Source organism: Aphis gossypii, chromosome 2 (genome assembly GCF_020184175.1).
Source record: "Aphis gossypii isolate Hap1 chromosome 2, ASM2018417v2, whole genome shotgun sequence".
NCBI lineage: Eukaryota > Metazoa > Arthropoda > Insecta > Hemiptera > Aphididae > Aphis > Aphis gossypii.
The window spans coordinates 27,843,530-27,860,902 of NC_065531.1; the positions used below are offsets into that span (position 1 = coordinate 27,843,530).

Sequence of the window (17,373 nt, forward strand, 5' to 3'; positions counted from 1 at the left end):
TTGGCTAAAACTTAATTTGGCCAGTGCACACTGCACGAACTAAGATTTTGGTCAATTTGAACCATACGTTCATACTGAAATCATTCATTTATCGAATTTCGATTTTGGGATTTCAAGTCAACGTTATCTATCACCAATTAATAAATTTGAGATTTTATATGATTTTTGACAAGGTGAATTAGCGATAACGTCAGGTGCGCCAACTCATTAGAGCTGGAGGTAACAAAACAGTCATAGGGTTAAAAGTCGTTAGTCGTTACTATGCTGGATTTTTGCAATGGTGAGGTCCACTACCAAATTCGTCTTTTTTTGCTGTGCCGGGACAATTTGTTCAGCAGTAATAATTTATTCGATTATTGCATTGTTCTGTGCTTGTGGCGGGGTGACCGAACATCGAAAGCGAAGTAAACAGCATATTTTAATATTCGAATTTGCGTGATTTGCATCAACTATATAGCACGTGCAGTGCGACCAACCGGTCGGTGGCTACCGCCGATCCTTCCGGTTGGATTTTCCAAAAAGAACGAAACTTGATGAAGCGCAAACCTAGCACCTCCCCGAAATAGGGTCCATTTGTCCGCAATTTTTGGCACTAGCGAATTCGGTTGGGTTCGGTCGGCGAACGGGATCATCGGCCGCGGCGGCGTAGAACATCGCTACCGCCGGGACATTTAGCGCGTCGACACGTTGGCCGCACTGCGACGGGCAGTGATGTGCATTGCAAATGGCCGATCTTGTTATTGTTCCGTAGTCCCGTAGCGTTTCGCGATTTAACACGATAATATACCCCCGGACTCGCGAAAGCCCGTTGTCGCCGTCTTCATCGTCGTCCCGCACGGATAACCGTAGTGTTGGTGATCGCCGTCGCGTACGTATCGTTTGTTAATCGTTCGTCCGCCGAAATATAAACGTCTTCGCCGCGAACGCATCGGCGGCGTTTCTCCCGTGTGTGTGTGTGCGTGTGTACGTGAGTGTGTGAGCGTAGACCGCGATATTAATATTATTATTGCGACTTTCTGTGTGTGTGTGTGTGTGTGTGTGCGCGAAAAGTGTCCGATGTACAGAAATAACGTCCATTGGATTACACTCCGGCCGCCAGGAACAACATGTACGTAACAGATCGGTTGACACCGAGCTTTGTGTAGGGTTTTTGTTGGCGGCGGCGGCGGCGGCCGGGCGTTTCGGGTTGGCCGTTTCACCACTGCCGTCGCTCCCTTGGGCCATCACAAAATGGTGGTCGGGTCCATCGGACGACAACGTAGTCCGCCCATATAAAGGATTCGATTTTTCCGTGGCCGAGTGGCCGAAGGAACCACCTTGGCCACTCGACTTGGGGGCCCCCGGCCGCCCGCCTGCCATAGCCGTGTTATTATTATTATTATTATTATTATTATTATTGTGATGGTCGTACATAGTCGGGGCCACGTTCCTTAGCGGGGAGGAGAGGGGTTGAACATTTTTTCGAGTTTTTACGAGACACTGATCGAATTTGGAAATATTTATCGTGCTCACGGACCAAAACGATTTTATTTCAGTTTTTTTTCGTTGACTTGTGTTTCGAGACAAATGTGTTCGACACGCGCCCAACTGATGTCAATCCTAAACGAAGTCGATCCAACACTACTTAGTTAGTGTCGCGTTATTTCGATAATTTTTTTTTATCTCGCCATTCGCCAATAATTTTATCGTGTTTGTAGATTTATAGAATATAAATTAGTATAAATAATCATCTCTATTTGATAACCATTACATGATCATAATAATATGATTGTCTTAGTTGGTAAGTAAAGTTTATATGATTGTATATCTCATAACTGGCATGAACTAAGAGAGACCATTGCTTTACGATCGTTGTCTAATATGTGATTACGTATTTAACTATATTTATCGTAATCTATTAAAAATCAATAGTTTTAAATTAAACACTCAATAATTGTAAGCATTTGCATTTCAACATTGGTAGGTAGTAGAGTAATATTTAATATTTAGTAAATTTTAAATACTCTACTTGTTTAATTTGTCAGTGGTTGTGTTGCTTTCCATAGGTAACAGTTATTTGCGTGTGAATATCTTGGCTCATTAGGTATAGTTTCTTTTGTTAATACCAAAATGTTTCTTTTTTTTTTGATTACAAAGTCATGATTATCATTTAAATTATCTAGATAATAAAAATAATCTTAACTATCGATTCTACCACCCATGTCTATAATCAAATTAAAACAGAAATTATTGCATTGCTTAATTCTTCAACTGCTCATAATATTTTAAAATTTAATTTTTATTTATTTAGTAAATAAAGCAATTACCTATTTGTATTTTTAGAATACAAAATGTACTAGAAAATATGTAAGATTATATTATTATAATGATTTAAAATGCCTTTAAGTATGAGTGCGGCGTTCAAATTGTGACCACTGACTCAATTAAATAAAACTTAATAAAAAAAATGTTTAAAATTTGTGGATGAAGTATAATTTTCTATTGAGCAGTGATCTTGTATCCAATTGTTATATTCATAGGTATATAATAATTATATTTTAATAATAATTCCAATGCCCGATATTTCCATTTTCACTATAATATTTTAATATATATATTTCAATCAAGTTAAAATAAATCCATGTATAATACATTAAAGACTATTAATATAATATACGTTAATAACTATTCCTAAAATAATTTAATTGTAGATCATGACTAGTTTGATACCACCTATTTTATGAAATCTCTTTACTAGAAAGGTACCTAACAGTTTTATTTCAATTATTATTTTTCTAAAATACCACTTATTAATACCTATTATCAATAATTTTAAAACTTACCATCTAGGTATCAAGTAACCAGATGTTTTTTTTTAAATTACGTAATCCATTTTTGTTATTGTAACATACTATAATTTAAAAAAAATATATAGTTATAGGTAGTATTATCAAAAATATAATTTATAGGTATTTTTGAGGTGCCTATTGATAAATTGTTCCTTGATGAATTTGAAGGAAGCAACTTTATCATGAAGTTTAAAATAAGAACTCTGGCATTGTAATTCAATGAAGTCTCAAATCTCAGTTTTTTTTTTTAAACCCCATGACTGGCACTACAATAAAAATAATAATTGCAAAATTATAATTTTTTCTTAAACAAATTATATTTTAAAATAAAAATAAAATAACTTTTACATCCATTACATAAGGTTTCTTTGTAGTTGGTTCCTAAATGTATAACTTAACAATTTACACATCTTGAAGTTGAATCAACTTGATACAGCTGGATCATCCATGGTTAATGTTTATCGAGATGTTTATATATTGAAAATTTAAGTTTTTATAACCTATTTATATAACTTATTACTGAGTGAACCTATTCTAAAAAAAAAAATAATGAACACAAGTTTATTTTAATCTCAATAACTAATATTCTAAGTTTTATATCAACATAAGATAATATTGAACTTTTACTATTTTTTATACATTTCATTTGTCTGTATTAAGTGTTAGTTTAATCTACTTTAATCTTGATTTCTATTTAAAGTACCTAATAAAATAAAATATTAATGGTTAGGTGTACAAATATAAAATTGTATAAATATCCGTTTAAATATATATTTTTTAAATAGCTTTAAATGAAAATAAATTTTATTGCTGAATCGTACTTATAAAAATAAAATTATTTCTTTTAAGTACAATTGTATCTTGTGTGCCTAATATGAAATTAATTACTCATAGTTGTAAAACACTGATTACTTACTAATATTTTTTTATAATCAATTATTATAATTTTATTCAAAATTAATTTTAGATAAAAAACTTTTAGTAAAGGTAAAAGTAATTAAAAACTTATTCCAATATACCAATTGTTTGATTTTTTTAATACATTGCCTCGATTATTATTTATAAGTTATCCACCTAGGTACCTGTAATCTATTTTATTTTAATCTTTAGGTATGTACTTATTCAAAATAAGTTATATTAAATTCTTGTATTTAATAATTTTGGGTTTTATTATAATTACCTATTTTATTTTATTATAGGCATGGTCGCCCATAAGTAAAATTTTAGGAGAGTTAAAATGAATAATTCTCTGTAAAGAAAATAATTATATTATGGTAATATTTATTATTTATTGAGTTACAAGTTTTTAATATTTTTTATATCCAAGGGGGGGGGGCAAGTGCCCTATCTTGCTCCTCCTAATGGATGCCCATGATTATAGGTAGTACATATATTTTATATTATGAGATAAAAAAGTTAAATTTGCATACAGATAATATATTTTTTTTAAATTTAAGAACTAATATTTTATAAACCTCTATAAATATAACCACAAATTGATTTAAAAAGGTTAGTTATGCGGTACCTAGTTACTTTTACTTGTTTTAGTAAATTAACTAGGAATCTAAATATGTTCTAATAAAAGTATTTAAGTATAATATATATAATATACCTACTAATTAAAACAGAAAATTTCACATAAATAAATTGCTTACATAATATGATAATTTATTCCTATAGGTAGCTATCTTATGTTTAGTCTTTAATAGGCTCGTGTTTTTAAATAAAAAAACAGTTAAGCTTCATAATTTAGATAGGTAATTTAATTTTCAAATATTGTTAATTAATATCTAGTGAATTCTATAAAAAGACAATTATAGGATTAATTAAGCACCTATTATAGATTCTGAGTATCTATTATATTGGTTTTATATTAATATTTTATAAATTACCTTTTAGAGCAGTTTAAAACAGTTCTAATTTTCTCTTTGGTGGGATTTTTTTGTGGTAGTAAATTTAATCTTGTTGACTTATACTTGAAAAAGTCAATATTACCTAACTGGTAAAAAAAAAAAATAGTCTTTGGCAAAATAAATTTTGTGCTAACCTATGTATTTATAAATATTTGAAATATCTATCGATTTGGTTTTTTCTTTGTTATATGTATGACAAATTTTTTTTTCTTTTTAATTAAATTTACTAATAACTTAATATTTTTTTGTTTAAAGTTCATGGAATTTTTAATTTTAATGTTTATGATAGTTTTAATAATGTAATACTGAAAATTAAAAAAAAAAAAAATAGTGTAGTCACATATAATATTTTACCTAAGTGATAAGACTTCAAATTTGGATAAGATTGGATAGGTACCTAGGTATCTAATCAAATGTATAGTTAATGTTTTCTATACTTAAAAAAAATATATTAGCTGAGGAAACTATGTATAGTACAATGATTATACAATATGATAAATTTTCTTAAGTTTTAGTGTAGGTAATTGTAACTTATAAACTATTGCTTATTTATACCATTACCCTATTTTTATTATTTTATGTTAAGTTTGTATTATTTCAATAGTTATCTAAAGCTTATATTATACTGAGTGTCACATAATATAATATATTGTAACCCAACATTTCTGACACTCATAATTTAGTTAATAGTTTAAGTATTTTTTGGACTATTAGGTGGTTTATAATAAATAATATGATAAATGCAATGTGTTCAATAAACATTTATTCAAACTACTCTATTACAATATGGAACAATATATGTTATAAATTTATAATATAAACATAATAAATTACCTACCTATAAATACAACTATAGATAGGTACCTACCTTCAATATTTTTTTTATTATTATTAATAAATACATTAATATTTATAATGAATTATTGTGGATTACAATATTCAAGTATAATTATTTAGAAGCATCTACTTTAAATTATTTTATATTCTTTCATTTGGTAACTCTTTTATTTTTTATGTTTTAGGTTAAACAAATAGTTGGATTTAAACCCAATTTGTAAGAAAATGGAAGATCTGGTTATGGTATGCTTATATTGTTTAGGTCTAGTAAAATTTATATTAAATATATTATTTCTTAATTTCAGTGAAATGGCCGCAAATAGCGATGGTACTACTCAGCTGGTTACAACCATTGTCACATGCGAAGGGGATCTGAATGACCCTCAATTTAACCAACAGTTTGATAAGATTGTGAAAGATCTAAACAAACTTCTATTCCAAGGTAAATTTATAATTTTTTTATTAAAAAATGTCATTATTTTATTAAGTTTAATATTTTTGTTTTTCTTTTGTTTCTTTTTTTATTAGGAACTATACAAGCACCTGTAGATTATTTTAAAAAACCCATAGCATGCAATGTAGACTAGACATGAATGGTACTTACTTAAGATAAATAATAAATTAACATAATACAAGTTATTTTATTTTTCTAAAATTGAATAATTTTCATTTTTTATTTTTTTAGGTTCGGCTGAAGAGAAAGGGATTTATGTAAACAAACTTGAGCCATGGAATTCTGTAAGGGTAACTATAACTGTGCCACGAGAAGCTGCTACAAAGCTTCAGCAGTTGGCACAACAAGGGGATGCAGCTCTTTCCAGGCTCGGAATTTTGTCTGTCCAAGTCGAAGGCGATCAGGTTTGTTAAAATAATAGTATTTAATATATTATTCTATGAAATTTTTGTGCTTAGATGATTTCCTTAAGACTTGGCGGCAATCGGTTTGGTGGAGAAAGCCAAGAGTTGGTGTTAAGAACATCAGCTGGCCCATCAAATACCAGTCAGCCAACTGCTTCAGAAGAAAGTGCTGCAGTGAATTCGTTGATCAAAGCTATGGCGTCTGCAACATCTCCTGCTCTGCAGTCTCCATCGCCTCAATTGTCGACGCCCCAGTTCAAAAGCCCCAATGTAGTGGCTGTCGATTCTACCCCTTTGCCTCCGATTCCACCTTTGCCCTCCACGGCAGAACCATCCCCAAGACCCCACATATGGCCGTTTGTAAGCATGAACCAAGCTGCTCAGACCATACACAACCGAGAGTCAATGCACACGGGACCTCCACCTCCACCACCTTATCCAGGATCTCAAAATGGAGTGTATAAAACCCAAAGATCAGGGGATGCAAATGCATCAGTGCACTCAAGTCCATTGTTGGTTAATTTGTTACAAAACGAAGGTGCTGGAAAAATGCCCCCACCAATGGATAAACATAAGAAACCGTTAATACCTTCCCCAAATGTGGTGAAAAATCAAGATGGTTTTTCTGGTTCAGAGTTTACTCAGTCTGCGTTTGCTAATGTTGCTTCGGATGTTCAAGTTGTCCAAAGGTTACAGAAGCTACCAGATTCAGTTACCAACAGTGCTCAGAATCGAGTAGATTCCATTGGATCTCCTAATGGACCAACTGCTAGGTTGGTTAACAAACACAATGTGCCTTCCCAAGAGCTCTCACAAACCCAGAAGATTGTCGGCTCACCAAATGTACAAACTTCTTATGCTGTTAGGCATACCTTTTTGTCAAGCTCACCAATTACCCAAAACCGTTTACAAACTGTTCCCCAAAATGTCACTATCACTACCAATCAATTAAAACTTAACCAAGGTTATATCAATCAAATGAGGCAAGGTTCAAATCATCTGATGACTAAGCCGAATATTACTCAACAATTTATTCAACCTCAAATTAGGTTACAAACACAGTATAGCCCAGCAGGGTCGCATAAACCAATTCAGACCAATGCCATATTGCAACAAAGGACAGATTTGATGTCTACTCAACTGACAACTGTTAGCAGCCATGATTCTACCCTTATGCTAAAAGGTCCATCGGTTTCAAGTCAATCCCAAAATATCACTTCCAATAATTCATTCCATCCTGTACCTAATCAGATAACAAATGTTTCTCAAACCCCTTGTACATATAGTGAAACGTCTCAGCAAAATTTTAATAATCTTATACAGGGTACTCATAATCATAATCAGGCACAAACTATTACTGTAAATAAAAAACCTGATGTATCATCCAATGAAATCAGTTCGCAACAAAAATTGGTTACTCAGCAATCTTCAGAAAATACATGTCAAGAAACTCAAAAAAGTGTGGTAACTAGTCAACCGATAAAATCTCCACCTTTAACTTCTTCTGGTAAACAGCGGCAGTTTCTCATAAATCCGTTGACTGGAGATATGGAACCTATGTCTAGTGATAGTAGTTCGGAAAGTGATACAGAAGAAAAAATTAAAAATTTGCCAGTAGTAGATGATAGCTTTTATAATTTTTCTTCTCCGATAACAAATGATAGGTCCAATTCTGTATTTTCGGACGATGAGGATACTGGTTCTCCTACTTCGCGTCGTAATGATACTACTACTGATCAATCTGATTCTGAAGCCACTGTAAGATCAACAAACAGTGAAGCATCTTCTCGTCATCGATCAAGTCCATTACCTGCTCCCGCTGAAAAAATAAAGTTGCGGTTGAAGAAATTGACTGAAAAGAAAGAACCATATAAAGTTGATGTTTCATTTGGTAGTTCTCCTTTATGTAAAGTAGATAAAAGACACTTTGGAAATCCATCTACACCATTAGCTGGGTCTTCTGCTGAAGGACTTCGTGTACCACCATTACACATTTCATTAAGAGGAAGAAATGCTGCTGTTGTAATTGGTTCAAGAAAGGAGAAGAAATGGAAAGACTCTGATGATGAAAGTAAGAAATCAACAGGGTGTAAAGTAAAAACTAGTGTAAATCACTTAAAAGTTAAAAGTTCAAACCAGGACTTGTTAAAAATTTGTTCAAAACAAATAAAGCTAGAAAATATTGAAGAAGACGATTCTAGGGTAAAACTAAAAAGAATTGAAGAAAGTGTAGAGCCTGTATCGTCATCAGTTGATTCTAATGAACCCACCAGCAGTTACAATCCTGTTCTACCCCCTGGAAGGATATATCCAACTGAAGCTGAAGTGGCATCAATTTTAAGGTCTATGCCTAGTGATAAACATAACAAAATGAGCTTAAGCTTTAATAAAGTTAAAAAAAGAGAGTCGAAAAAGAAATGTTTACCTAGAGAAAGGACAGGATCTGTAGATAGCCCTAACTTACATAGAATTGTTGAAAGAACCCATTCTAAAACAAAAATAAACAAGAGTAATGCAGTTTCGCTGTTTAAAAATGTTGTGAAATCATCAGCAGTTAAAGAAGCAAGAATGCTTGCTGCTGCTACTTTTGGAAATAGAAACAATTTTCATGAAAAACAACGGGCTCTAAACAATGGACTGGATACTGCAACTCAACCTAGTGGATCACAATCAAATAATCAAAGACGAACTAGTGTTGATATACCATTTACAGGTAACTTATTTTTACTATATTGAAATTAATAATTATTTGATAATTGCTAATTATGTATTTATAATTTATTTAGGTACACATACATTGAATTCTTCAATGACAAAATTGAACAGATCTCTTAGTGGTCAGTCTAATGATACATATCTACCATCTAGCCACTTTTCCAATCACCTTTTACCTGGTCAAAAAGTGCAGGGACCTAATACCTTTCATAAAGATATGAATAAAAAACCATTAACTGTAGTCAGTCGAAAAGTGACTAATTCAAAAAGTAAAGACAGTAGAAATTCTAAACTTGAAAGTGGAGTAAAACGAAAAGAATTTCAATTAACTGCTAAACGCAACGATCATTTTATTCAAAAATTTGATGTTGATAAACCTAATTGTGTCACTGTTGGGTGCGTTCAAATAGAAAAACGTGAAGAACATCTAACACTACCTATTACAGATATTGATGTATCCGAAAAAAATTTAAAACAAAGGTTACTAGAAGATACTATACCACAAATTAGAAATGTTATGAGGATAGAAACTCCTACCATTGAAGATATTAAATGTGAACGTGTTCAAACTGAAACTAAAAACATGAACGGAAGTGAAAGTCCTGCTGGTCATGGTAACACTCAAGGAGAAGATTCAGGTATTGAATCAATGGATGCTTTATCAGAGAAAAGTCCTAACCAAGGAGAAAGTCCTTGTCGGAAAGATGATCAAACTGGTCAAAAACCGGCTGTTCCATTGAAACAAGAAGAAACTAAAATACCTGTTGCATCTATAGATCAGCAGACCACAGTAGATTCTCCTGATTTAGATGATATTCAGCCATTTCGTGTAACACCAGCTCTATATACATATTCTAATCCAGAAAAAATTAGAGACGATTCTCCTCCTGTTTCGCCTAAATTGGATATTGAAGATGTTTTAGATCCAACAGAACCACACCTTGTTTCTTCTTCAGAGACTGATGGAGATTTACCCTCTGTTAAATTAAAGAAAAGGAAGCGTATGGATTCTGAAGACAGTAAGACTGATTGTGATGCGCCTGTACTAAAAAAACCAAGTAAGTAACAGCTTTTATGGACCATAAACAACATGCAGGAAAACACTGAGCAGATTATATAATTTCAGTTAAATTTTTTTTAATGTTTTTCTTTTATAAAAAATATATATCTAACATGATTAATCTTGGTTTTTATTTATTTATAATAAAATATAAATTATTTTAATTTTTAAAGATATTGAAAATGATATGATTGGAAAATCGGATATAGTATCTATGAATGTTGCCTCAGAAAAATCTCTATTAGAACAACTTTTGATAGATATACCAATTGATTCCGATGGAGCCAAAAAATCAGCAGTTACTACAAGAAGCACGCGTTCTCATAGGTACTAAGCATATAATTTATAAATAATTTATTTCATTGAATAACTTTTTTTTTTTTTTTTACTGATAGAACAAATACGCGAGTATCTGTACAAGTTACCTCGGGAGCTCCATCTCAACCAAGCTTACCATCACCCACGCGTCGTTCTAATCGTAACACACATCCACCTAACAGAACGTGTGCTGGAAAGTCTTGTGATAGGTCTACACCTAGTAAAACAATTGAAAAAAAGGAGAAGAATGCACCTTCTACACCTACTAAACTTGATAAAACACCTCTCCGACCTCAATCAACAGCTGTTACTATTAACACTAGGGCTGCAAGTGCTTCAAAGCAAACAGTTACAATAACATCACCTTCATCAGAAATTATGACTGCTGAAGTTGATAAACAGACTACTAGAAGGAAAACAAGGAGCACATTGCCTAATAGTAAGTAAGAATTTCGATTATTGATTTTGATATCTATTATTAAGTTCCCTAATCCTGTTGTCAAATAAATAAAATCTTAAAAAAGAAAAAATTATTGTTTCATTGTTACGCAAATTTTAAAATTTAAGAGAATGTCACTATTTATTTTTCTCATCCATAATAACAAATTTATGTTCTGCAGAATCAATCTTGTGTTGTATCACAAAATAAAAATTTAATTTATAAAGTATCGTTTATGATCCTCTGTACCAATTGTGGCCAAGAGAGGTACAGATAATTGATTTGTACCAATAATCAAATAATGAATAAAAATATACAATAATTAGTGTGAATTTAAATATTTTATAATGTAATTATAAATAAAACATTGTATGTAAAATGTGTAAGAGTATAATGTTAAAATAAATATAGGTATATAAGTATTTTTAAAAGTGATGTAATTAATTTAAATTTAAAATAAATATACATTTTTTTTTTTTTTAAATCCGTTCAGTGGATAATTGACGCGCCTCTGTAATTATAAACCCTTTAAATAAAGATATAATGTTTTCAGTTTTAAGTTTTATACAATGTCAATGCACTGTAATATTACATTATTAAAAAAAATGAATAATTAGAAATTCGATGTTTTCGCCAAATATTTATATAGCAATTTTTGGATCATATATAAAATGTTGATGATATCAACCAATACTATGTATTAGAAAAATCATTTTTTCCAATCAAAAAGAATAAAGATTGTATAATTGTTTATAAATCATTTCATTATTTTTATTTTGTTATTAGTGGATCCAGAGAATGTAGCGAGACGACGGCGAGCGTCACGTGATGGTAAATGACATACACAACCGGTGCCGACGCCGACGACACATAATACTGCGTCATCTCCGGCCATCGTCGTCGGACCCGGGTAATCTTTATTAAGTTCTTTTTTTTTTCACATAGCAAAATATTGTATCCCGTTTTTCTGTTTGTTAAATTTAATGTGTTTGGATTCTATTAAGCTTACAATTTGAGGTATATATATATATACATAATATATATATATATACATATATATATATATTTATTTTTATTATTATTATTATTGGTATATCATAACATGTACGAATGTCTGTATCTGTATGTGAATGAATATATGTTTGTATGTATAATGTATATGTATATGTATATGTATATATATATAATATATATATATTTTTTTTATACTAAAAATGTATTCAGATTTTATAAGAGGTGTAGAACTATTCAATCCAGTTTCTCATATAATTTATTACTAAATATTTTTTATTCTTTTATTTTCAATAAATAGTTATTTGTTATTTTTATCATTGCTGTCTATATACTTATATATATATATATATATATATTTATACACACATAAATATATATAAATACTGTTGGTTGTTGTCTTAGGAATATTATTATTAGAGCAAAAATAATTGAGATACTAAATTAATTTTTATTTACAATTTGCTTGAAGTATTTTTTCCTTTTTTACATCAGTGTTTCTTGTTATGTAAATATTAAATGTAAAATAATGTTGGACATTTTGTTGCGTTTTCAAAAAGTAAAATAAAATTTAAAAAAAAATATATATATATATATTGAAATGAATATTCATAAATTTTAAATTTACACATGATTTTTGTATAATGTGTCATAGGTGTCTTGTGCATTTTGTTGTCCCTTAAACATTTTTATGTAAATATTTTCATGTAATATTAAGTTAAACATTCTTGTAAAATTTAAGTAAACCTTGTTACTCGTGTTTTTTTTCTTTTTTTTTAATGGGTGAAAATAATGTGTTTCTTCTTGAGCTTTATTATTATTATTATTATTATATTATTATTATTATTATTATTATTATTATTATTATATTATTATTTTATTTTATTTTATTATATTATTATTTTTTTTTATATATATACAATCTGATCGTTGATGACGATTAGTGACAATAAAACTTTAATCTAAACAATCTTAACAGTAAAAAAAGTAAGTGCAATAATTTTGTGTGTGTAAATAATTTACCTTTTTTATAGTGATAATTATTATGATTAGCTACACATTTTTAAAACAAATTATGTTAAATTTCCTTTTTTCTGTCATTGGTGCAATTATCACATGTACACTATTGGCAGCTTTAACGAAAAAATCAAATTTCGAAAATTAGTTTTCGAGTTTATTACATTTTTAAATTACATATTTTGTTTGCATTACACCTTCTTAATGATAAAAAAAAACTAGAGAATAAAAAAATTGTAATTGTTTAATTTTTTTATAGTAATTATATATGGTATTGTAGATTCTATTTATAAATAATTAAACAAAATTGATGTATAAATCAATATACATACATATGTACAATTATATATTTGAGACGACATATACACATTTTATTATTGTAAATAGTTGTTCAGTTTTAAGAAATATATATGTTTCAGGTAATCATATTTTATATTTTACTTGATAATTATTTTATAAGATCCAATATTTTCTAAGAAGAAATTGATATATATTGATACGTATCAGTTCAACATCATCTGTTTAAGAAGTTAAATATACAATACATTAGTAACACATACAAATCATCAGTATGTAACTGATACGTATACAATTTCTCTTCTTAAAAATCTTGATCTTCAACTATAATGGTAACCTTTAAGTTTTCTTTAATATTACTTAATCCAAAAATTTATAATTTTTTTAGATTATAGTAAGTCTAAAATATTATTTATTCCAAAAACTGTCCATCTAGTTATTATTATTAGAGTTAGAAACCATTTTTTATAAAAGACAATTATTTAAGTGGTTTAATTAATGCATATATCAATATTACCTTTGAGAGGAGATTTTCAGGAAGAAAATATTTCTTTATTGCTTCAATGGATTTTATTGCAAATTTAAATTAATCGTGACTTGTGTTGTATGTGCAAATTTCTTTCTGAATATTTTTTCAAATATCAAAATTTGAATTAAACATAGAATATTATCAGTATTTGACATTTGTATGCAATTTGATATATTTTTAGTTTAGTATCTTGTGTTCGAAATTTTATTGAAAAAATCCTTCAATTATTTATTTATATGATATTTTCTATCTTTTCAAATGGCTGTATTACAACGTACCAGTGGTGACATGGACCTAGGCAGGGGTGGAGGTGTTTCTATGGTTAGAGGTTATCCCCCCGTGACCTTTTTTTTTTATACTATATACATCATACCGATTATAGAAAAAATTAACTAGTTTTTTGGGGTGTATATATTCCCTCCCCTTCCAATGAAAATTCCTGTCTACGCCACTGAGTAGCGAATGCTGACTTTAAAGTATGGGTATTGTCATTTATCTTAATGTATTATACTTTTATTTAGTTTATAATTAATTAATAATAAATAATTTGTTTTTATTTATAAATAAATAAAAATTAATAAAATTTTCTAACACGTACGTGTAAATAATTATACTACTATACAAGTCATTGACGAAGCACAACACAATGATCATGTCTTGGGTGGTTAGTATCGCAGTTGCTACTTTGCTAGTGAAGAGTGGAGCGGATCTCGGTCACAGAATAACCGAAATTTCACAGGGATAACAAGCGTTGTATAAAGTTTGCGTTCACGGCTATCGCATGCTCTGTCAATAAATGTTACGATCAAGATTAACAGAAATAAATGGCATTTCTTGTATTTTTACTATTTAATAATTATGTTTCTATTCTTGAGTATACGGCGCGTTCTAAGCTTGACCTGAGAATTCGCCACTGGAACGTCTATAAAATATTACAAAGAAAAACACAGGACACAGACAGATCATATTATATAAGTATAAATTTCAATTACAAATTAAATATTTAGTAAAATATCAGCATACTATTAAGTATTTGTTATTAGTATTTTCATCAAAGTATTCTAAGCTCATACTCATTAGCTATTTAGCTATTATAAGCTTTTAATTCCCGTTTACACAGTGACAATTAACTTAAATAGTTACTCTGTCATAGTGTAAATCATTCAATAGAACAACAGTAGCTATTGTGACTTATTGCAGCGGTTACCAACCTGGGGCACGCGCACCCCTAGGTGTACGTGACATGATCTCAAGGCGTTCGCGAAAAAATTATTTTTCGTTTATTTATATTTTAAATTGATATTTTGGGGTACGTGAAATAGTGGTGAGAGAGGTCAAGATTCAAGGGGTACGTGAATGAAAAAAGGTTGAGAACCGCTGACTTAGTGCATAGCTAACTGCTAACTGTTCTCATTGAATTTCACCATATAAACTCGATTTAATTAAGTACCTAAAGCGGCTAAAGCTAATAAGGTTTACATTCTAATCGCAATCATATATGTATATCCAATAAAAAAGATTTATAGTTGTTAATGTCCTACTGTCATAACAATAAAGAACGGTGACCGGTGAGAACAGGGTAATATGATTTAACTCGACGAAAGAGGCGCAGCTGTATCCCTAAAGCCCGGACATTAAAGAGGGCTAGGGTGTGGCCAAAGTAACCAGATTCTATATATTTCACCTAATTTTTACTTAAAAATAAAATTAATCTGTTGTTGAACGATTGGTTTTTACTGTTTAATGAGGATCAAATAATCAATTACTAATTAGTTACTCTATCTTGTATTTTGTGAGTTGTGACAATATGATAAGATTATTTAAGCACTTGTCTATGACAATGTGAATTGAATCACTATTCAGTATTCACTATGTAATTTTTCCTAATGTATGTAATGATGTACACCCTCCGATTATTCTGCCAGTTACAGTAGCTGAAGCACTAAGCAAAAGTAAAGAATTTTCATCGATCAACCATGGCTTAAGATAAATTTTCAAGCTTGGGTTATAGAGTACACTTGTTATGGAACTTAATCTTACTAACTGTCAAGTCAACTAGATGATAAAACATGGGTAGGTACTTTAAGTTTTAATTTTAGTAAGCAAAAAAGCTAGAATAGCTATTGCCTATTTTGTAAGCAACTATTTTGATCAGGCACGTACACAAAAAAAAATTCTGGGAGGAGGGGTTCATAAAAAGATTTACAATAATCAATATTTATCGATGAATGATGATATAAATAAACTACAGTGTACTACAGTGTTACTACACAACTATTAATTTTCGGGGGGGGGGGGGGTGAACCCCCAATACTCCCCCCCTGTATGTGTGCCTGATTTTGATAATATAATAATTTGTTCTATATTATACTTACGTATTACACTGTATCTGTGTAAGCAATAATATTTTTGTTTGATGATTTTGAATACCTTATTACACATCAGTTTTAAATCTTTTTTTTTCAACACATTTTAATGGACGACGCTAGATATTAGTATTCAGTTTAATAATTTACATTAGAAAGTACCTAGCTCATAATATTTAGTGATTTAAACTATTTTCACAGATATGACAATCGTATGTAGACATAATATAATGTATTATGTGTTGTAGCTTGTAGGTCATCCTAAAAATAATATCTATGTACTAAGTTCTAAATTCTAATTATTTGGTTTAGCTCGTAGGTACTTGAGTACTTCGGATACCTACCTATATCGGTATCTGATTTAGGCCCGGTTTTTCAATCATCCAGTTATTCGACAAATAACTATTCGTCGAATAAACTGAATCAGCGAATTAATTTCCAAATAAAACAAAAATCGTTTACAAGTGTTTTTCAATAAAAATTTATCTTCCGAATACTGATTTAGTCGTTGATACGTAAGTATATTATAACATGTGATATGTCTATGGTAGATACTATAATTCGTTATTACCTACTAAGATTTATAATACGTATTATTTACTTACTTATTATTATCTTTATTTTGTAATTTAACCACAAAATACAAATATAATTTATTTAAATATTCTCTACATAGTGAATTCTTGAATTAACTCGATGTTATTAGATTAATTATTACATATAAGGTATAACCTTGGATTAAATTATAGGGTTAATTCAATACCTATTTAGATTAATTTTTAAAATCAAACTATATAATCTAGATTCTACACTATGGTCTTAGAATTAATTTCTTGATGCCGATTAATAATTTAATATCAATTAAGGCCTATGAAAGAATTGAGTTAATTGACTGATTGGTGAAGGACGGTGGCGTGCTGAGTGCTCATCACCGACATCAGTAGTTACTTCAAAGAAACTGATTCAGACGATTCAGTTCATCACCAAATGTATCCTCTCCGAAACTAAACAGTCAACCAAAAGTATAAAGTGTCAAATGTTATCCTTTATCCATATTCTATTTCACGGTCTTAGAAGATATTTTCTAAGGCCGCGCTCTATTTCAACTATAAACGGGAGTCGACCGTCGACGGCTATTTGACTATTTGAGTAAACTAATCAAAATATTAATATTACAATTATTTA

At 29.9% G+C, this 17,373-nt stretch overlaps 1 protein-coding gene across 3 annotated transcripts; it reads left to right on the forward strand.

The window, feature by feature from the left end:
- The first annotated feature begins 710 nt into the window (after window positions 1–710).
- On the forward strand, window positions 711–13,357 carry LOC114130821 (uncharacterized). Of its 3 annotated transcripts, none has more exons than XM_027995885.2 (9): window positions 711–1,108; window positions 5,764–5,821; window positions 5,884–6,020; window positions 6,264–6,436; window positions 6,491–9,149; window positions 9,223–10,209; window positions 10,385–10,538; window positions 10,607–10,972; window positions 11,755–13,357. In XM_027995885.2, exons 3-9 carry the CDS (start codon window positions 5,888–5,890, stop codon window positions 11,795–11,797), a joined length of 4,515 nt encoding a protein of 1,504 aa, XP_027851686.2. In that variant the 5' UTR covers window positions 711–1,108; window positions 5,764–5,821; window positions 5,884–5,887; the 3' UTR covers window positions 11,798–13,357. The 3 variants fall into 3 exon arrangements, with proteins under 3 accessions (XP_027851686.2, XP_027851685.2, XP_027851687.2); XM_027995884.2 differs by having other exon boundaries at window positions 712–1,108; window positions 10,607–10,968; XM_027995886.2 differs by lacking the exons at window positions 711–1,108; window positions 5,764–5,821 and adding an exon at window positions 6,107–6,174 and having other exon boundaries at window positions 10,607–10,968.
- Window positions 13,358–17,373: the final 4,016 nt, after the last annotated feature.

Bases quoted from the DNA above. Each gene is read 5' to 3' on its own strand.
- LOC114130821 (XM_027995884.2), top strand. From the start codon at position 5,888: ATGGCCGCAAATAGCGATGGTACTACTCAGCTGGTTACAACCATTGTC. The intron at 6,437-6,490 runs GTTTGTTAAAAT...TTTTGTGCTTAG, and splicing joins TCCAAGTCGAAGGCGATCAG to ATGATTTCCTTAAGACTTGG. The intron at 10,969-11,754 runs GTAAGTAAGAAT...TTTTGTTATTAG, and splicing joins AAGGAGCACATTGCCTAATA to TGGATCCAGAGAATGTAGCG.